Source organism: Dendropsophus ebraccatus, chromosome 11 (genome assembly GCF_027789765.1).
Source record: "Dendropsophus ebraccatus isolate aDenEbr1 chromosome 11, aDenEbr1.pat, whole genome shotgun sequence".
Lineage (NCBI taxonomy): Eukaryota > Metazoa > Chordata > Amphibia > Anura > Hylidae > Dendropsophus > Dendropsophus ebraccatus.
Window position 1 is genome coordinate 60,690,931 of NC_091464.1, and position 23,537 is coordinate 60,714,467.

The following is a 23,537-nucleotide window of genomic DNA, read 5'->3' on the forward strand; positions in this document are numbered from 1 at the left end:
ATTCAAGAAGCTAAATTAGTTTTACCTTTCCTTGCAAACTGGTGTCTTACTTCCAGCTCCAGGTCCGCGTCCTCAGGAAGTGTTTGCTCAATAAAGATTCTTTACATTTGAATACCTTGCTTCCGTCTCTGTTTCTCAAGGCTATAAAGGGGTTGGCTATGTTGCTGTAGCAGGTACTAGATTGTGACAGCTGCATGCAGGCACAACTACCTGGCCTGGCCCCTTCAAGCCATGGGAAACTATTGGGCTATGTTGCTACATAGCAGAAAGTAAGCTGCCAGCAAGGAAATGTAATACCTTTTCAGCGCCCCTTTAAGTATCCTGGTAATAATGGGGTTTGTCCTTTTATTATTGTTTTAGCAATTTTTCAAAAGCATAAATCCCTCTCTGGGGGCGGCGATGTTGGAGACATCCACTTCCTTCCTGTATAGTCAGTACAAGAGGGAAGGAAACAAAATACATGGTCAGGGGAGGGCTTAGGATAATATTCTTACAATGTATTCTATATACATAAACATACAATACAATTCATAACAAAATAATTTATTGCACAAAAAAAAAATATCTGAACATTTTTTCCGGATATTATCTGTTCCTTTCCATTAGGATTTGGAACTTCAAATTTATTATTATCATTTTTTTTCGGATTTATATTTTCAATTAACAGAATCTGCTTTCATGTTTTGTGATTTGTCAGATATTTGTTCCCATTATATACATACAAATTGCTTTCCAGTTTAATATATATATATATATATATATATATATATGTAATTCTATATGTTCTTATGTACAGTTCATTCCCAATATTAGATATGACACAACTTAAAGAAGAAGTGTTTCTTAAACTTTTCTAAACCTAGTACCTTTGAAATACATTCAAAGTACCCCCAGGGGGTATGTTCATACACTGTGCTGTATATATTATGGTTGGGTAAGTATTTTAGAGACTGGCATGTACCCACTAAGTTAAATGTACCACAGGTTGAGAACCTAACACGTAGAGTATCAGTGAGGAATAAGAATTGTAGTCTTAGAGAACCATTGAACCCTTAAAAAAGGTTATCGGTTAATCAGACTGTACAAATAAAATATTAGTGTGTAGTATTTTTGTTTAGTTGTAGTTATGTATAGTTAAGTTTGATCTCCCTAAAGCAGGAATGGAGAATCTTCAGCCCTCCAGCTGTGACAAAACTAAAATTTCCATTATACCTGCACAGCCAAAGATAAGCTTCAGTTGTCCAAGCAAGATAGGAATTGTAGTTTTGCAATAGCTGGAGGGCCAAAGGTGCCCGATCCCAACCTTATGGTTGTGTATTATGAAATTGTAAATACTGTGTGCTCTATTGTGCCACCATATTGCACCATTTATTGTTTCTTGCAGACAATACTTCCATAAAATGTCACAATTACATTCCATATGTGTCCATTTAAAAAGTCATTGCCCCATAGATTTCTATGAGTGCTGCATGATTGATCCATATAACACGGATTGGTATTTCACACACGTGCATAAGCCTAATGGTCTTCAATATGCAAATGGAATCTATGCATAGACTCCAAATCTTGGATGGCGATATGAAGTCCATGTAGTTCTATAATTTAGTCATTGACACTTTATGCCTTGCATCATGGGGGAATTGATCACAGTACATTGCTTCTAGGAAAGGATACTTCTATAATATAGTATGTGATGGCACATGACAGTTTATCTTGGAATCCACAAGTTATATAGTTATAATGCTGTACACCGCTGGGTCCATAATTCTTTTGATCCATATCATGACCATGTGCATTAGTCCTAGGGGTCATCAGTTCTATAGATGGAATTGCTAAATTAAAAGTTCAGTAAATTCAGAAAGAAATAATTCACCAGTTTGCATGTACACCAATAATAAAAACCCATTCTCCACAGAGTTCAAAATATAGATACGTCAAACATCACTTTGTACTGACATCACTGTAAAAGTGTGTCTCTCTCTCTGTTCTTGCTGCCTCAACTCCTCCTCCAACCTCTGCTTCTCGAAATTTGTAAAGTATATTTTTTGGATCTCCACGTTTTTCCTGATTTTATCAAAGTTACTGAAATCTGCTACATATTTCCCTTGAGGAGACAAAGAAACAACAGGAACAAATTCGTAACCCCAGTAGATCTCATCAGGAAGGTATGATGTTCGGCTCTGACAGACTGTGCTTGTCGACTCCACTGTGGCATTGAGAAGAACAACAAGTTCGAATTCTTTTGTCTTTATGTTTTCGGGAGTGAGATCCCTTAGTGGGCTATTCTCATCAAGAACATGGTAGAAAGTTAATGGTAATATTAAAAAGGGACTTTCGGAAGAAGAATCCACATGGAAACTCATGTTGGCTTGCTTGAGTAGGATCTTCTCCCCTTCTTTAGTTTCATATGTATGAAAAAGCTTCCCATAGAGTTGACATTGTATTAGAAGACTCTTCCTCATGTTTGCCACCTGTACTACTAAGCACATCTTCCCATTATGTTTTGTAATGACTGCTTTATTACTAAACTTTATAGTCTCTGCTCGTTTTTTAGGTCTGGCAATTTTGGCAAGGAAAGTACCCGTGATAAAAATTTCAATCAAAGTGGTTAGCACCAACTGCACCACAAGCAAAATGATGGCCACTGGGCATTCCTCTGTAATGAATCGGAAACCATAGCCAATTGTGGTCTGTGACTCTAGGGAGAACAAGAAGGCTCCAGTAAAGGAGTCAACGTTCATTACACAAGGAGTATGGTTGGAAGTTGGGTCTCTACGTACATCTCCATGGACAAAGGCTATGACGAAGTAAATGGCTCCAAAGAAACACCATGTCAGGAAAAAGGTTGCAGCAAACAAAGTTAGTTTATACCGCCACTTCATGTCAATCACAGTTGTCCATAAGTCTTGAAGGTACAGAAAAAAGACTCCATCCACTTTGTCAATTTTCACATTACTGTGTCCAGTTTTCGATATGACCCTAGGTCTGTCCGGCTTTGTTTCAGTTTGAACGTCACTACCTACCAGCGAGTAGCTGGACATATCTGTGTGGCTGATGTCCATGGTCACTTCCGGATCAGTCCTACAAGAAAATAAATAACATTAGAAATTCCCAAAGATTGTAAGGCCATGACCACATGAAGACATAAAGCTGCCCATAAGTCGCAAAACAATTGTGATGACACCGCACTCCGCAAGGAGAAAAACGTTAAGATGGCAATATGGGCATTTTCTTTCTATATGGAAAAAGTCTGGTGTAAATACAATTGTATTGTGACTCGTGGGTGAGTTTGTGTCACTATGCAGACCCAGACAATGTATTTTTGTTCTACTGTCTAGGATTTACACATATAAAGGCTGTTTGACCAACTTTAACAATTACAAGATAATTGGACAAGTAGAAGTTCAATGAGTTGAGGCAGAGCAGTGCACATCTATGCGTGATAGATTCGGAAAGATGAAAAGAGAAGAGGTCTGATGGGCCATTGGTGTCAGAAGTGAGACATCTGCCTATTTATGACTGTCATAATACATGCAAACAGATACTTGCCATGTAGTAAAGTATACATAGGGTTTGTCGACAATGTCAACATTCATATCAAATGCTATTGCATGTAAAGAATTGACAGTAGCAAATAGGCATCAGCCAACTGTCCCTTATAGCTCTGTTCCCTGACTACTCCTTAAACATAAGGTCAATTTAATAGGGAAAGGAGATAAGGTTTCATGCACCCATTGTAATGGTTATCTGATAAGAAATAAAGGAACAAACAGTCCAGGACACATTATGGCAATGGTGGAATATAACATGGCTGGCATATGCAGTTCATCAGGGCACTGAATCTGCCCATCCTCCACAGCACCTCCTGCCCCCAGAGATGAGGGCTTCAGTAGTGGCATCTTCATCCTGGAACTCAAAAGGTATGTGCCCCAGAGTGTTTCCATGTTTCTATGATGGAGCAGAGAGCCAATGGCTCCCTGCCATGTCACTCTCCCATGTAAATCGTTTCAAGTCTGGTATTGTGGCTCAACCCTATTCACATAAATGCTGCAATACCAGCGCATGGAAAAAGGTGGCACTTTCTCTGAGGGGAAAAAAAAAAAACATGAAAAAAGATTTGATTGGCGAATATGCAGGGCTGTCCTTAGGGTTGTGTGAAATGTGCGACTGCACAGGGCGCATCACCACAATCAAAACGGGGGGCAATCAGGTGAACCCGGCGGCACCCCCTTTTTTAATGTCAAACTGGTGAAAATTCTAATCCTCCAGTGGGTTTTGACGGCTGCAGGGCCATCCTGGGGATCTGTGACAACTGTGCGCTGGCAACCAGGACTTCTGGCACTTGCAGTGTCTCTGACGCAATGTTACACAGGGAGACACTGCTGCGGTAGAGCCAGCGTTAGGTGAGTGTTTTTTTTGTTTTGTGTCTGGGGGGAGGGGGCATTACTATAAGAGGAGCTCACAGGGAGGGGAAATTACTATAGTGGGACCGCACTGGGGCCTAACTTTAAGGGGAGCTCATGTGGAGGGGACATTACTATGAGGGGACCTCACAAGGAGGGCATTATTATGGGGAATCTCACAGGGGTTATTACTATGAGGGAACCTCACAGGGGCTATTGCTATAAGGGGAGCACACAGGCAGAACATTACTATAAGGAGAGCACGTAGGGGGGCATCACTATAAGGGGAGCTCACAGGGGGGGCATTACTATAAGGAGGGCACATGGGGCATTAATATAAGGAGAGCACACAAAGGAGGGCATTACTATAAGAAGAGCACATGGAGGGAGCATTACTATAAGGAGAGTACACGGAGGGGATATTAATATAAGGAGAGCACACAGGGGGATATTACTATAAGGAGAGCACACAGGGACCAATTATTATAATGAGGGCATACAAGAGGGTAATACGGAGGGGGGGTGTCATTGCTATAATAGTACTCCACAGGGGGCCATTACTATAGGGGATTGAACAGAGAAGGGGCCTCGACTATGGAAACTACACAGAGGGGGTATCTACTATATAGACTGCATGGGGAGGTCTTACTATAGGGTACTGCACAAAGGGGGCAATTACCATAGGAAACTGCACAGAGGGGACCATCAACTATAGGGACTGCACAAGGGGGACATTACTTTCGGGGATGGCACAGAAGGGGGGGACACCTACTATACAAAGACTGCCTCCTGGGGGGGGCACCTTCTATATATGGTCTTCACAGATTGGCCAAACTATTATATAGGGGCACAGGTTATTTAATTACTATATGTACTAGAGCAAGGAGCCTAAATGTTTCTCTGACAGATTCTGGAGAAAGGATTCATAGCCATAAGAAGACTTTAAGAAGGCCCGGGCTGAATGGACACTGAACAGTGAATGACTTTGATCACAAAAGATGCCCCCTGTGAATCACTGAATGTAACTGCTCTCTCACAGGGTCTGTAGTGATAGTGGTAATAGTGTGGCAATATTATGTAGTGTTATCAGTGGTAATGTCTTTCTGTTTTGTTTATAAGCAGTTTGGAAGCAATATGTAATCACTGTATGGTGGAAATAATGTGATAACATAACTATGTACGTATTGGGGCACTTGATACTGGGGGGGGGGGGGGATTTGAGGGCATTATTCTGTGTGTGGAGACTTAGAGTGTGTCCTTAAAGAGGTTTATGTAAGCAGTAAAAATGACCAGAAGTGCACTGTCTACACAGTATATGAGCGTACTCCCTACTTACATTTTGGCCTCATATCCTGTTGTTTTCGACATTCTAACTGTGCTGTGTCGTGGAGTGGTCTGCACCAAAAGTAAATTCAGCACAGGGCGTCATCTACCCTAAGGCCATTTTTCAAATATGTTTGTTACCCTTCTTTCAAGTATCCATAAACCATGTTCTTAATTCTTGCCTATGTCCCTACTGAATAGTTTTGTATATGTAACACCCATAGTTTATGCACTGTCCACATGACAGCCCTCGTGACCTGGTCAGCTAACCATAATGAGAAAGATACATGTTTTTCTAATTGGATCTATTACAGACCTACATTAATATTGTACTCGCACCTTATCTGCAATCTGTACCAGGAATAGTAAAGACAATAAAATGTCACTAAAAGAGTATCTGCATCCCTGGGTCTACACAGAGTTATCACAGACATCTACAACTTTACTTACAGTATGTTCTTGTACAAACCAGTTAACCTCTAGTTTTCTTCAGGGTCAATAGACATGCAGGTATTTATTATGGTGTCAGCTGAGCTTTATATTGAGGATTGTATTACCTGGCCAAAACTTACACTGGTAAAGGACCATACCAGAGACCCCTAGCTAGTTTACAGAACTATTTGTTTGACTTGGTTTTTGCTGGGTCAATGAGTTATTGACCTGGGTTATTGTGTGTTGGGAGGAGATGGCCTCCTATGTGTCTGCTGGAAAAGTGGGATATTCCTAGAGAAATTACACTTTCATTAATTTGTATATTGCGTTGCCCAATCCCTCTGTTTAGTGGAACAACCACAAAGGGGTTCGGAGTTTGTTGGGACTACCCGAGAAAACAATGTGGTTCTCTTCTGCTGGGCCTTTGGGGACCATATCAACCATTGAGATTACATGTTTACAGCCCGATGGAGCATTGGATTTTTCTCCATGAACACAGTTTTGTTTTTATTTGTTTCTTCTAATTTCTATGTTTTCATACTTGCCCATACTATCAATCCAATCTACCAAATTTTCTCTTTAACCCCTTCAAGACAGAGCTCTTTCATGCACAAAAGTCCGGGTCAGATTAATGCAATGTTCCTCCCCTCCTTCTAAGAGCCATAGCGCTTTTTCGACCTCCAGGGCTGGTTGGGGTGTCATTTTTTGTGCCATGATCTCTAGTTTTTATTAATATCATATTGGTGTAACAGAAAAATTTTGATTGCTTTTTATAAAAAAATTTCTGATATATAATTGATTAAAATCAGCAATCCTGATGTGTTTTTTTTTTTTTTCCCGTTTACACCGTTCACCCTGCTGGAACAATAATGTTATATTTTAATACGATATGTAATATGTTTATTTATTTATTTATTTATTTATTTATATTTATATTTTTACAAGGGGGTATTTTAAACTTTTATTGAGAGGGGGTTTATAAGGTTTTTTTTTAATAGTTTGAAAAACTTTTTTTATTACACTTTTTTTAAAAAAAAACCTTTTTATCACAGTTAAACATGCAATCAATAGATTGCATGTACTGATCTATGCTATGCCATGCCAGTGTTATCGGCGATCTATGTATAGAGCCTGCCTGAGAGCATACTCTATAAATGGATTGCCATCCGTCAGGACGGAGGTAAGTGACGGGGGTGCCAATCACTCAGTGAATATGCAAAAGAGGAGCCCGTGGAGCCTCACTGAAGAGTCTCAAAACACAGGACTAGCCAGATTTCCCTACGGGAAGGACCCAGCCAAGGGGCAGCTCCTGTTAGGAAACCACCAAATCCACCATATTAAGTGGCCCTATAAGTCAGTGTAATGACAAGGGATAAACCATGGCTAGGTAACCATCCACGTACAGCTGTTTCGGGGTGTTGCCCCTCATCATTACACTGACATATAGGGCCACTTAATATGGTGGATTTGGTGGTTTCCTAACAGGAGCTGCCCCTTGGCTGGGTCCTTCCCGGAGGGATATCTGGCTAGTCCTGTGTTTTGAGACTCTTCAGTGAGGCTCCACGGGCTCCTCTTTTGCATATTCATGTTTCCCAGGGGGCAATGCACCTAGGACTTAACTGCATTGAGCGCTTTCACTAGCAGCCGGCAGTGTTGTCGTTTGGCTTGTCGTTTGGCTGGTCTCCCTGAGTTCAGTAATCACTCAGTGACAGATGCTTGTTCTGCCACTAAGTTCCTTAAACGCCGTGTTTAAGCGGTTAATGAGACACAGCTGCGGGATCGCTGCTGTCTCTTATCACCTCCGGCTCCGGACACACTGATGTGTGCGGAACCGCTCTCACTGCAGCAGTCCCGCACACATCAGAAGCCCCATCAGTGTAGGAACGTGTATATATACATGTTACTGACTGGAAGGGGTTAAATAGGTTGTCCCATTAAGAAAACTAGGTCAATTGCCTGATCTTTCCTATTATTATTGGTAAATGGTCTCCACTGTGCAATTTTCTATCCAGTTGATCTTTGGGCGGTTAGGAGCCAGATCACTGGGTCCTCACCAACACTAAGAACAGGGGCAAGGTTGTCTCAGAAATGAATGCTCTGCACCATCTTTGCATGGCTTTTTTATCTATGCCCAGAGCAGAGGAGGTTTTCTGTGGGGATTTGCTACCACTCTGAACAGTTCCTGACAGGGACAGAGGTGGCAACAGAGAACACTGTGTCAGACTGGAAATAATACATTGCTTCCTGCAGGACATACAGCAGTTGATCAGTACTGAGACTTCATTTGATTCCTCACTGGAATCTTCATGCCTGTGTACTAAATACTTCCATGCACCCTGGAATACAGCAATAGTTGAGCTGGACTTACTATATCCTACACCATATAATTGAAACAGCTGCTATCTCTGTCCTGCACACTTATCATCACAGCCCATCCCTATAACATATCTGGATATACAGCCATCACCCCAGCTCTGTATTACACCATTTGTATAGACAGCTGTACTATCTTTGGCCATAAATATATTTGAAGAGCCTATGTTTCCAGCAGATGTCTAGTACAATGAGCCAGGACCCAACTACAACCCTGAGTTCATCCGTCTGATACCTCCCAAAGTACACAGTGTATTAGTGCAAGATTACCGGAACTTCAGTACCATCTGTGTCACTAAGCGTATTAACCATCAATACACTAAAAAAGGATAAAAAAAAAAAGAACAAATGTAAAGTAGGGCCAGGACTGGTCACGCTTCACTTAAAAAAAAAAAAAGTACAATACAATTAAATATTATTATTATCTGAGTGATAAAGTCCTCAGTTATCAAATCTTACATATATACAATATATATAGCAAAAGTAGATCTAGAACATAAAAAGTTAATAATTTACTGTCCAAGAAATTTTCCCAGAGAAAACACTCACATTCAAATGGAGCCAGATGTTTCCGCTCACCAGTAACTACGGAGCAATGAGGGATGCTAAGACGTGGATGTTATTCCACAATGAGGTCCATGGTCAGTCGTGGTAAAACAGTTAAAAAAAAGGTGAAGACCGGCAAGAGTATCCAAGTATTCAAACAAATCCGTCCTTTAGTCCGTTTGCAAAATGTACCAATAAAGCTATGCCAACGCATTTCGAACATACAAGTTCTTTAGGAAGGCAGATTCTCCTAGTGTATGCATGGTATATATACCAAATCTAATCATCTGCCTATTTATGACATTATGTACCTGCCTAACAGCTCCTGTGCATTCTCTAACTGCTACACCCTCCTACTACTTGGAGGTAAGAATTCTCCCTACAAAATCACACCCCCAGCCACATTCATAGCAAGTGTAAATGGTATTGATGAATACAAATATACAATTTCCAAAAGCTACAGACCAAAGCCTGGGGGACTAGACGTCTTTGAGTGATAAAACCATGATGCTGGGTGAATAACTTATATCACTGGATTCTAACCTGATTCTGTCCCTGCAATGCCTAGGCTGCAGCACCGGGAAATTTCTCACCCTCGCTATAGCTTTTTAAAAGCTGTATTTGTTTCTTCGACATGTTTCGTAGTTAGGCGACATCACTAGGAAGATATGGTATTGATGTTAAGCGTTATTTGATGGGTACCCCTGACCCACCTGAGAGATTCAATGACTTGAGAACAGATATACATCACAAACTTCTTGAAAAGGACACAATAGCAAAAAAACACAAAAAAACAAAGGACATGTCATCTGATAAGTATAAACACAATGATCTGTCAATAATATTACGACACCTCTGATTTTGCACATATATGTGTGCAACGTGTCGGCAACTCTGTCTAACATGTTATATTACAACAAAATCAAAGCAGCAAACTTCTTAAAGTCATGGAAGCAATTACACCCAATAACTGTTGGCCCAAAATGCCCCAGGAAGCCAGAAGAACTGATTTTTGCTACCCTTTTAATTTTTCAAGGGGCATCCCACCTAAGACATCTATGGGATATCAACAGGAAATTCTGTAAGTGTCAGATAGTTGTATCTCAACAATGGGATCCTCCAACTCAATCTTGCCTGGTGTTGGAGAATAGGGAGGTGACCACACATGGGCATGGCTTATATGACCCCTTTAAGCTCTTAAGATTTGGACATATTTGACTTTCCAGACCATGTGTCAACACTGTGGGGGCCAAACTGGTGGCCCAATTGTGCCCTCTATTTCTACCATGGCAGGGGTGTGTGTACCATGGAGACAGATCATGCAGCTCTTATAGGAACTTCGAAGAGAGAGGGGCCCAATCTCAGTTTGACGCGTTACCTTTGCTACTGGAGCGGAGAACCAATGTAGAACACCTTTCTCTATAGGAACTGCATTGTTGTTTAACAAGAATATGCGGAACTAGCCCACAGGCCAAGAGACGTTTTGTTACCCAAGACAACAGAATGTAAAGTAGTAATAAAGATAGAAAAGAAATATGAAAAGTGATACCTTGTTTTGACCTTTAACACAAACACAATACACAATACATACATCTAAATTTACAATACCTTATTTTGTTTCAGGGGCTAAAAATTCTAACACCGAGGTAACAGTTGACTCTTAAAGGAGAAGTCCGGTGAAAATTTTTATTAAATTATTGTATTGCCCCCCAAAAGTTATACAAATCCCCAATATACACTTATTATGGGAAATGCACATAAAGAGCTTTTTTTTCCCTGCACTTACTACTGCATCAAGGTTTCACTTCCTGGATAAAATGGTGATGTCACGACCCAACTCCCAGAGCTGTGCGGGCTGTGGCTGCTGGATAGGATGATGGCAGAGGGATGCTCAGTGTCCCTCCAGTGGCCTGTGTCCTGCAGTGCCCTCTGCCATCATCCTCTCCAGCAGCCACAGCCCGCACAGCTCTGAGAGTCGGGTCGTGACATCACCATGTTATCTAGAAAGTGAAGCCTTGATGCAGTGGTAAGTGCAGGGAAAAAAGCACTTTATAAGCATTTCCTGTAATCAGTCTATATTGGTGATTTGTATAACTTTTGGGGGGCAATATAATACTTTAATAAAAACTTTCGATGGACTTCTCCTTTAATTGCTACAGATGGGAAATTTTACCCTTTAAATGACCTTCATCTACTGGACATCACGTGTTGTTTTGTGACTTCATTGTTTGCTTTATCTTCTTGTCTCCTTTTGCCTATGTGAATGGATAAGCAAAGAGCTCTAAGTATAATAATATCCAAAGGGCGAAAGAGAGAGAAGAAGAATTACATAAAAATAAATTCCACTATAAACTCCAAGACAATGGGACCCTTGGTATGGACCAGATAGGAGCGACAGTATATGAAAAAAACATTTCCACCCTGTAATATGTATATATGGCTGAAGAAGGCTTATCTTAACTGCTCCACAGGTTGAACTCAAACTATGATCAGCTGATCAATGGTGTAGCTGACTTTAGAGTAGGGGTTAACCAATAGTGCAGTATCATGTATCAGCTGTGTATGCTACAAAGTCTAGGGCTATGGACCCTTAAAGTCACCTGTTTGATTGTTTATCTATAGGAGATAACCAATATGACCACCAACATGTCTTAAAGGGATTGGCATAATGTTTTTACAGACATGAAGGTTGCGTCTACATAGTTGTCTGGAGTCTGGGTGATAACTGCAGAAGCAATATTGTTGGACACTTGGGTTGTCACCCCTTTTGCCTCAAAAAACAACTTGACACGAGAGGACAACTCATCGTCATTGCCTCAAGAAAATAAAATTTCAAAGACTTTAGATCAATGTGGTTTATACTCCATAAGTCGAGAAGGGATCTGATGACGGAGATATTGATTTGCTTTCTCAGAATTACAATTGAATATAATTGGATTTTATTTTCATCCTTGTGATCTTTCTATGAGTCATTGACTGTATCGTACTAAGTAAAAGTTAATGAACACTTGTTCTTCAATGACCTGAGTCTGCAGAGATGTGAGACAGTTGCGTCCAGTTGTTAACCATTTCCTCACCGCCTCAATTGTCGTAAGAAGACATTAAAGTCATCTTTGGCACGTGATATACCGTAAACTGGGCATTGGGCAACTTCTTCAGTAAACAATCTCCCAGATGAAAATCAAATAACAAGCCACATATTTTCTGGCATGCACGTCTTATTGCTAACCCTTCCTTGATTTAGGGAAAAGCAGTAATTCTTGGGTTTGATGCATGTAGGTATGAATGGGGACCTGCCAAATTTCTCCCAGTTCTCCTTATTGTTGCACTATTCTACCATTAGAGGGAACCTGTCACGTTGAAAATGTAGTTTATCCTGAAGGCAGTACGTTCTAGAGCAGCAGGAGCTGAGTAGATTGATATATTGTTTTGTGGAAAAAGATTCAAAATAACTACTATTTCTGACCTCCTAAAAGTCTCCTAAGCCGAGAATGAGCAGAGATTCAGATCAAGAAATAACAAGATTGAACATTGAATCTTTCCTCACAAAACTGCAGTATATGTTTTTCTGCTTGTCTCCTCCTGCTGCCTACAAAATGGACATTTTCAATCAGAAAAGTTTCCCTTGGGAGGGCCTCGCATTAAGTCTTGAAGACAGCAGTAGCAAGAGGACCCTGCAGCCTGCAGCTGCCCAGGTAATTGCCCAGGTACATAGGGTATTTCCATGAGTGGTATATACTAGAAGTCCATTTACACAGAAAGATTATCTGACAGATCATCTGCCAAAGATTTGAAGCCAAAGCCAGGAATGGATTTGAAAAGAGGGTGTTTATAGTCTGTTTCTGGCTTTGGCTTCAAATCTTTGGCAGATAATCTTTCTGTGTAAACGGGCCCTAGGGCTGGGTGATAATGGCCTAAATCAACATCACCATTAATTGAACATGTAACCTCAATTACAATTAGTAAATGATTATTGTACCATGCCTCTTTTATAAGCCACACCCTTTTTGCAAGCCACACCCATTTGGGCTTGCCAAACTGCTGAATATTTGTATCACTTATTATTTTCATGTGTAATTGCTTCTCATAATAGACAACAACTATATATATCTTTGATAAGGCTGGGCGATATGGCCGCATTTTTTTAATTTTATTATGCTAAATCTATCCCTATGTGTACTGATCCCTACTCTTTACTGTAGTACCCCCCCTCCCGTGTAGGCTAGTATACAAATACTGGGGCTCTTACAGTGTACATGGAGAAGACTGCCACAGTATACACAGTAGACTCTGTATATACTGTGACAGTGCAGTGCCGCGTCTCCTTCCTCTCCCCCCGACATGGGCAACAGCATCAGCATATACAGCATTTGCACTGCATGAGTCAAAAGTCTCAGGAAACCCTTTTATTTCAGAAACAAAAGGTAAAATTATATATCAGAATACCCCAGCAAGTATTGGTCGGGGGCCTATCTTTTAGCTTCCATATTGGATCAAGGGCAAGTTTTTTTCAATGGGAAGGTGGTTATGTAGTATATCAAAGACGGCCAGAATTGTCTCCGAAATCGAAAGTCACAATCATATTTGCAATCTTTTATGTGGTTTATAAGTCATCAACACAGAAAATTGCATCTAGGAATGTTTCCTGTACTGCACAGATATCTGACATTTTGAATGTGTTGTCCATGGTGCTGAACACAGAGCTGAAGCTGGACACTTTTTGTGTTGATCCCAATAGCAAAACAGATGGGACCAGGACCGTGCCCTCAACTCAACATGCTGCAGTTGCAAGGACTGACTTTAGGGTATATATCAGTGCAAACAAGAATCAGCAGAAGTTTTATCTAGCTCAAGGATGGGGTTGGGGTCCTGATCTCTTATTAATAGATGCATCTCTAATTCTGGAGGACCTGTTCTATCATGTGTTACCCAGACAACCTATTGATTTAAATGGACATGGTGTAATACTTAATTTCTCCTGTGCTGGTGCTGCAAGGAAACTGAACACAGGTTTTCCCAAAGATTAGAGATGATCATTGAGTTTTCCAGCAGGTGGACACCTTGTGATTACTGGTTTTGTCAAGAACCCCTTATAAGTAAGGATTGTATAAAAGCAGACAACCCCTTGAAAAGAAAAAGGCGATTATACCTTTAAGTACAACTTTATAAACCCACAGTTTGTTTCTTGCATACAGTAATGTTAATATAAGTAAGAATGTACAAAAAAGTTAAATTACTTTTATTTTTTGGAGATGGTTGAAAGACCTTTACTATATGCCAGCATGGACCAGTGCTGGTATACATTAGTCTATATTAAAGGATATGTATTTCATTAACAGCTCTTTAAAACTTTGGAAAACTAGCAATCATCTCTTTGAAGTCCAAATATATATATATATATATATATATACACTAGAAAATGTACCCGACGCTGCCCGGGTATAAAGTGTCAGTGTGTTAATCAGATTTGTTCTAAGGTGCCCAGGAGGCCAAGCTAAAGGTATTGTTTCATCTGAGTTAATCAGTGGAATTAGTGTATACCTGTAGTGCATAGTTGGAGGGGTTCTGTATACCCACAATGTATAGTTTTTAGGGGTCTCGCATATCTGTAGTGCATAGTTGGGGGGGCTGTATACCTATAGTGTATAGTTGGGGGGGTCCTGTATACCTGTAGTGTGTATTTGGGGGGGGGCTGTATACCTGTAGTGTATAGTTGAGGGAGGTCCTGTATACCTGCAGTATACAGTTGGTGAAGGTCCTGTATACCTGTACTGTATAGTTCGGGGGTCCTGTATACCTGTAGTATATAGTTGGTGCTGTATACCTGTAATGTATAGTTGGTGGAGGTCTTGTATACCTGTAGTTTATAGTTTGAGGGTCCTGGATACCTGTAGTGTATAATTGGATGAGGTCTTGTATACCTGTAGTATATAGTTCGGGGGTCCTATATACCTGTAGTATATAGCTGGTGGAGTTCCTGTATACCTGTAGTATTTTTGGGGTCCTGTATACTTGTAGTATAGAGTTGGTGAAGGTGCTGTATACCTGTATTATAGAGTTGGTGTAGGTCCTGTATACCTGTAGTGTATCGTTTGGGGTCCTATATACCTGTAGTATATAGTTGGAGTTCCTGTATACCTGTAGTGTATAGTTTTGGGGTCCTGTATACCTGTAGTGTATAGTTTGGGGTCCTGTATAGCTGTAGTATATAGTTGGTGGAGGTCCTGTATACCTGAAGTATATAGTTGGTGGAGGTGCTGTATACCTGTAGTATATAGTTTTGGGGTCCTGTATACCTGTAGTGTAAAGATTGGGGTCCTGTATACCTGTAGTATATAGTTTTGTGGAGGTCCCGTGCACCTGTAGTGTATAGTTTTGGGGTCCTGTATACCTGTAGTGTTTGGTCCTGTATATACATGTACTGTATAGATGGAGTAGGGGGTCCTGTATATACATGTACTGTATGGATGGAGTAGGGGGTCCTGTATATACATGTACTGTATAGATGGAGTAGGGGGTCCTGTATATACATGTACTGTATAGATGGAGTAGGGGGCCCTGTATATATATGTACTGTATAGATGGAGTAGGGGGCCCTGTATATATATGTACTGTATAGATGGAGTAGGGGGCCCTGTATATATATATATATATATATATATATATATATATACTGTATAGATGGAGTAGGGGGTCCTGTATATACATGTACTGTATAGATGGAGTAGGGGGTCCTGTATATACATGTACTGTATAGATGAAGTAGGGGGTCCTGTATATACATGTACTGTATAGTTGGAGTAGGGGGTCCTGTATATACATGTACTGTATGGATGGAGTAGGGGGTCCTGTATACATGTACTGTATAGATGGAGTAGGGGGTCTACCAGTTATTACTGTGGATGTTGTGAGGCAGCTTCCCTAGCAACCATTGCTCCCTGTGAAAATGAAAGCAGTAATCCTATTGGTTGCTAAGGCTCCAACTGCCGTGTCTGCTGCAGCTAATTATATCTCCTGTGTTTGCAGTGAGGAGATTTTCCCATTCATCTCTATGGGGCGCCTCTCTTTCCCCTCCCCCTCCCCTCCTGTACATCTGGCGGGGATGGGACCTTCGCAATAACCTTCCCGGGCACCCAATGTATCTGTGGGCCAAATTTGGGGTCAAACGGTTCAGGTGTTTGGAAGTCTATAGAGGACAGACAGACAGACAGAAGGACAGACAGACAGACAGACAGACTTTGATTTTTATGATATAGATTTCTCCTCTTTTCAAATTCACTTCTGCCTTTGGCTTCAAATCTTTGGCAGATAATCTGTCAGATAATATTTCTGTGTAAATGGACCCTAAATCAGTACCTTGGCTCATAACCCTATATCCCACCATATGGGATGGGTTTCCTTAACCCTTAGGCGACCCTGGACGTAAATGTACGTTCAGAGCGGGGCCGCGAGGCTCTGAACCGCCGCGGTCCCGGGTGCCGCTCGGTATAAGTATACTTATATAAGTATAAGTATAAAAGTAAAAACAAAAGTGTTGTTATTTGTAAAAAGCCCCCTCCCCTAATAAAAGTAAAAATCACCCCCCTTTTCCCCATGTTACAAATAAAAATAAATAAACAAACATGTTTGCTATCGCCGTGTTCGTAATCGCCCGAACTATTAATTTATCCCATTACCGATCTCGCTCGGTAAATGGCGTAAGCGCAAAAAATCCCAAAGTGCAAAATTGTGCATTTTAATCGCATCAAATCCAGAAAAATTGAAATGAAAAGCGATCAAAAAGTCATATATGCGCAATCAAGGTATTGATAGAAAGAACACATCATGGCGCAAAAATGACACCTGACACAGCTCCATAGACCAAAGGATAAAAGCGCTATAAGTATGGGAATGGAGCGATTTTAACCCCTTAAGGACCGGGGCAATTTAGATTTTTGCGTTTTCGTTTTTTCCTCCTTGTGCATAAAAGGCCATAGCAGTTGCATTTTTTCACCTAGAAACCCACATGAGCTCTTATTTTTTGCATCACTAATTGTACTTTGCAATGACAGGCTGAATTTTTGCATAAAGTACACTGCAAAAGCAGGAAAAAATTCAATGTGTGGTGAAATTGAAAAAAAAAAAAAAAAATTTTGTGTATTTAGTGGATATGTGTTTTTATGCCATTCGCCCTGGGGTAAAACTGACTTGTTATATATGTTCCACAAGTCGTTACGATTAAAATTATATATAACATGTATAACTTTTATATTATGTGATGGTCTGTAAAAAATTAAAACTATTGTTTACAAATATATGTTCCTTAAAATCACTCTATTCCCAGGCTTATAGCGCTTTTATCCTTTGGTCTATGGGGCTGTATGAGGTGTAATTTTTTGTGCCATGATGTTTTCTTTCTATCGGTACCTTGATTGCGCATATACGACTTTTTGATCGCTTTTTATTAACATTTTTCTGGATTTGATGCGACCAAAAATGCGCAATTTTGCACTTTGGGATTTTTTGGCGCTTACGCAGTTTACCGTACGAGATCAGGAATGTGATTAATTAATAGTTTGGGCGATTACGCACGCGGCGATAGCAAACATGTTTATTTATTTATTTACTTTTATTAATAACCTGGGAAAAGGGGGGTGATTCAGACTTTTATTAGGGGAGGGGGCTTTTTATTAATAACAACACTTTTTTTTTTTATTTTTACACTTATACTAGAAGCCCCCCTGGGGGACTTCTAGTATAAGTGCTTTGATCTCTCATTGAGATCTCTGCTGCATAGATATGCTGCAGAGATTCATGAGATAGGCACTCGTTTACTTCCAGCTGCTGCAGCCGGAAGTAAACGAGTGCCGAGCCGGGGACGGCGCCATCTTGAAGCGGTCCCCGGCCGGCTTCAGTAACGTTGATCGCTCCTCCGGGACAACGTCCCGGAGGAGCGATCTCCCCACTAGACACCAGGGATGACGCTGCAAACGGTAATCGGATGCAGCTGTCAACTTTGACAGCTGCATCCGATTACTGTATTAGCGGGCACGGCGATCGGACCGTGCCCGCTAATACCTGTGGTCCCGGGCTACAAGCGGCACCCGGGACCGCCGCGCGGCCCAGCTCTGATCGTCCTTAACGACCGCAGGGAGTAAATATACGCCCGTGGTCGTTAAGGGGTTAAGAAACATATTTATGTTAACAATGGTTTGAATTTTTTACCGGTCATCAGATACAATGAAAGTTATACATGTTAGATATCGTTGTAATCATAAAAACTTGAGGAACATATATAACAAGTCAGTTTTACCCCAGGAAAAACAGCATAAAAACGAAAAAATCCCAAATAAAAGAAATGCGTTGTTTTTTTTTCAATTTCACCACAATTTGAATTTTTTTCTGGTTTTGCAGTGTACTTTATGAAAAAATTCAGCCTGTCAATGCAAAGTACAATTAGTGGCGCAAAAAATAAGGGCTCATGTGGGTCTCTAGGTGGAAAAATGCAAGTGCTATGGCCTTTTAAACACAAGGAGGAAAAAACGAAAATGCAAAAATTTAAATTGGCCGGGTCCTCTAAGGGAAGTACAGAAAATCTTTCTTTTTTCTTTTTTTTTTTTTTTTACTGCGGTCAGGCTGGGGCTGGAATAAAAAAAATAAACAAACCTGTACTCACCTTGCGCCCATCACCCCTGGTGCTGATCAGACCCTGTAGCCATCTGCCTTCTATCACCTACTGGTGCTGATCAGACCCTGTACTCATCTTCCACCTATCACCCACTAGTGCCAATCAAACCCTGTACCCACCTGCCTTCTAACACCCACTAGTGCTGATGAGACCCTGTACCTATCAACCCCTGCTGCTATTAAGACCCTGTACTCACCTATCATCTGCTGACGCTGTTCAGACCCTGTACTTACCTGCCACTAATCACCTTGCTGGTCTACACATGGTTAAACCCTGACCGAGACTTTAATTAATAAAGACTCTTGATAAGTCTCTACAACACTTTTTTTTCTTTACACATTAGGTACGCTTAAAGCTAAAACTGTAGACTCAAATAAGCGGCCTACAAGCAACTGTAATAAATATATATATATATATATATATATATATATATATATATATATACACTATTGGAAGCCATTTTGTTATTCCTTGTGGTTTAGTACCATTGTTGAAACAACCAATAAACTTTTAAGGCTACAAGTTTTTTTTATTTCTTTTATTGATGGTTTTTACAATCAATTAAGGAAATCTTATACTTGATATCAATAGGAGAGGGACTTGGCTCCTCTGGCCATTGGAGGCCAATGGTCTATAGGCTGCAGAGTACTGGTCTACACGATGGAAATAGCCTAAGACACACAAAGAAGTCCACTTAGCATAATACAGACTATGTGGGTTGACATTCCTGTTTTCGAGCTGTTATTGCAGTGAATGGGGAACATTATGTTCTGGTTTATGTTTTATTACGTGTTAAGAAAAATGAAGTTATAATGGACGTAGTTATCTGGGGTGGCGTTGGAAACTAAATGCTAAAAAAATGAATGATTCATTCTTACAGACTGAAATTATACCTGGGTGTAGGTTCCATTCACTCAAGTCTATTTTATTACTGTTTGATTTGAGTGGCACTTTGTTTTTCTAGAATTTTATTATTAAAGCAGAAAACGCCCACCTTGGGACCAGGATTGGCACTTTTGGGGATCAGTCATTTCAGGAATGTGTCTCATAGAATACTGTCTGCGGCATTGAAAACATTTTTGGGATATTTCAGAATTTTGTTTAGTAATTAAAATTTCCAGAGCTGTAGTTGTGGGGGAATAATATAGGAGGAAATAACCTGGACCGGCCAATGCCAGGCAGGGAATGCAATGAGTGACTTCTATATTATACAGTACTTGCCAACATTGGAGAAGGAAGATGGGGTAGGAAGTTGCATGTAGAGATCTGGCCTGACACAATACTGACCCAGTAGTTCTAGTAGTCCTCTTTACCCCTATGCAACATCATATACAACTACCTAATAACAGTCCTGATGTTAGGGCAATGTCTGTGGTGGTGGCCAGGAGTGAACAAAAGTTGCCTTTCATTCTCAATAACTGGTGTCCAAACGTTGCAGATGAATGCTGCTCTGGTGGTTCCACCTGTACATAGCTCTGCACTCTGCAGTGCTAGGACTACACTAAGACCTTCATGTTGGTAAAGTAGTATTTCTATGTCATAAAGGTATTTTATCGAGAAGCCATCAGGTTGTAACTTGGAAAAACCCTAAGAGTGGAGGCTCCAGGGTTCTATTATGAAGTGATCTCATATCCTATATATTTTATAAGCTGGGAATACCCCTTGAAAACTGAAATACCTGAGGGATGATAAAAACACTAAAGCACTTGGGGAATGACACATACATCTAGATAATAAATAGAATATTGGTTTAATCCAAATGAAAGTCACAGAAATTACGTGAACTTTCTACACACTGGGAAAGTCAGACGGCAGGTATGGCTATTGACCAATAATTTTCTGCCTAACCTAAATCTAATCAATGTCCACTGGACACTGCCACCGGACATGTCCCCACGGCTGCCACTACCTCTTGCGTGCAAAGTCAGTATATTAATCAATATCACAACCTGGCGCTTGGTAGCTTGCAGTAAATTCATCACTGATGTGTCCCATTGGTCCAGTTCCCGCTCACCTGGGAAACCCATTACTAAACAAGATGTTGTTTAGTGACCGGTTGGAGTGTATGAATGGTGGGCTTTATCCATGAATGGCCTGTGGTTGTTTTAATATATTCTTCCTTTCTCTCTATCTACAGACTTAGCCAGTGTCACTGTTACAGCTGATGCCACAGCTGTTGCAGAATTTGCTACAATAGTCTGCAGCTATTTCTATACTGGCCGCACACACCATGATGGCGGTATAAGCATTGAGTATCTTCTAAGTGATGGGTTGTTTTTAAATTAATAGCTACGAAGTACCACTATTTTATTTACAAAAATATTAAAAGCTATAAATATGTAGCTAGCCACTATAGGGTGTGTTTTGGGCTTTTGGCCATTAAAGGTGTGTGTTCAGAAGAGGCAAAAACACCATTGGTGGGACATCAAAAAAGTCCATGCAGTATAAACATAAAGTAAGCTCTGACAGAGATGGTGATACCAATGTGAGCACAGAAACACTTGTATTAACCAGGGGTCACTGTTAGATTACATGACCCAATTGAAGAAAAGACGTCCAGAAATTTTTGGAAAAGTCAGGAACAAGATTGATATAATACTAGCTAAAATCCACCTGTACCTGTCCCCAAACTGGTATGATATCACTCTAATGGAGCTAAGCTGCAGTGCCAGGTACAAGGTGTGGTGTGGCTCCTAAAAGGAAAGCCGCCATGTTTCTAACCCTATCCACATTGAGAGCCAAAGGCTGCACAATCGACTCCGTCCCATTGTTTGCATTATGCACTTGCTACAATGAAACGAGTTTCCAAAGGTGCAATGTTATAGAGACCAGTCATAACGCTGCGGCCATAACAAGTTTGTTTTTATTGTTGGAAGGTACCAGAACAAAGTTACATGTGTTCATGTATATAAAGGTTATTGCAGCCTCGTGACCATATTAAAAGTTTCCTAGTAGCAACAACTCTCATTGAATATACATGAACCTCACTCACGTCCCTGCACTCTTCTGAGAACAGAATCCGGTTTTCCAAGCGTCTGTCTGAAGTGGTTGTTTAGTTGATGTGTGCCAGGGTAATGTGCCAAGGCATGCCTGTACCCAACCACCCACACGCTGCAATTCCTTCTCCTACCTCAAATAATCTACTGGAGATAACCATATTGTTACATAGACAATGAGAGCTCCGTATTACATCTTATTATTACTTCAGGCATATGCTATGCGTTGCATTTATTACCTATCAAACAGGTGCTGTCTAAAGCTGGCCTTACATGCATGATAGCTGACTGACAGACAAACCTAAATGATAGCTGCCTGACAACTACAGTATGTCTTCAATACTAATTTCTAGCTGGGTTCACACTACGTATATTTCAGTCAGTATTGTGGTCCTCATATTGCAACCAAAACCAGGAGTGGATTAAAAACACAGAAAGGCTCTGTCCACACAATGTTGAAATTGAGTGGATGGCCGCCATTTAATGGCAAATATTTGCTGTTATTTTAAAACAACGGCCGTTATTTACTGTTATATGGTGGCCATCAACTCAATTTCAACATTGTGTGAACAGAGCCTTTCTGTGTTTTTAATCCACTCCTGGTTTTGGTTGCAATATGAGGACCACAATACTGACTGAAATATACGTAGTGTGAACCCAGCCTCTGTATGTAAAGTTAGTCTTAATCAGAAGGTAAAAATCTTGCTTTGTGCTGCCCCCTATGGAAGTCATTCTTTAAAGTGACACTGTCTCCCCCTTTGTGCATTCTGACTTCTCTACACAGGTGTAATGGTAAATTTAGCTGTTTTCATACCTTATTTTATATCATACGTCATGGTGCTTGTTCAAGTAAAAGTGATCTTTTATCAACTACAGATTATGCTAAGTGGGCGGGGCGAGGCATATGTGCCTATGTCGTCATGGGGGGGGGGGGCAACTGTGGTGCTGTGGGCAGGGCCAAGTGGCGCTACTGCCGCGATGCCCCGCCCAGTTAGCACAATCTGCAGATGAAAAACGATCACATTTTACTTGAACAAGCACCATAACATATGATATAAAATAAGGTATGAACACTGCAAAATTTACCCAATACACCTTTGTAGAGAAGTCACAATGCAAAAAGGGGGGTGACAGTGTCACTTTAAGTCGTTCTTAGCCTTTAAGTCATTCTTAACCTTTGAAATATGACTGGTAAATACTAAATACTATCCTGGCCAGAATCACGCCATAAAGGAAAGCTACCCATCTATGTATAGAGTTCTTGCACCTCATCCGGACTGAAAAAGGTTATGAATGACCTTCTATAGGTCACATCTGAGCTGTATAGTCTGTTTCTGCTTCAAGGGGGGGGGGGAGTTCTCCACTAAAAGTCTGGACATGGAGTAGACCTTAACTATGAAATGCTAGTAAGATTAAAATAAATAAACTGCAGCAGGTGGCAGTAGAGAGCAATCTCTTCCCCTTCTGATGGAGAGCTACTTTGCATATTTTTTCCCATGTGGCATTGCATGGCCTATACACACCAGCTTGGCAGTCTCCTCAATGCGGCATACGACTTTCCCAGTCTTATTATCAGTATTTGAGCCCAACCTTCTTTAGATAAGTCCACATCACCAGAAAGAGATGGAAAGGATGGAAGCCAGTGTTGTTGTGTCTGTTTTGTATGTTTGATATGCAAAAACGTAATAAAATAACTTTTAAAGTTAGAAGGAGATAGAAGGATGTATGCACATGTTTTCTTTTTAAAGGGAATGTCCACAAAAATTTCTATAAGCCACTGCCTAAAGGGATTGTCTA

At 40.6% G+C, this 23,537-nt stretch overlaps 1 protein-coding gene across 3 annotated transcripts in view; it reads right to left on the minus strand.

Moving 5' to 3' along the window:
• Nucleotides 1-527: 527 nt before the first annotated feature.
• The window catches only part of KCNJ15 (potassium inwardly rectifying channel subfamily J member 15), a 49,194-nt gene continuing 26,184 nt past the window's right edge, over nt 528-23,537 (minus strand). For all 3 annotated transcript variants that reach the window (XM_069945531.1, XM_069945532.1, XM_069945533.1), the window contains one exon: nt 528-3,081. In XM_069945531.1, the coding sequence (XP_069801632.1) occupies nt 1,935-3,081 (1,147 nt within the window). In that variant the 3' untranslated portion in view covers nt 528-1,934. The remainder of the gene's footprint in view (nt 3,082-23,537) is intronic.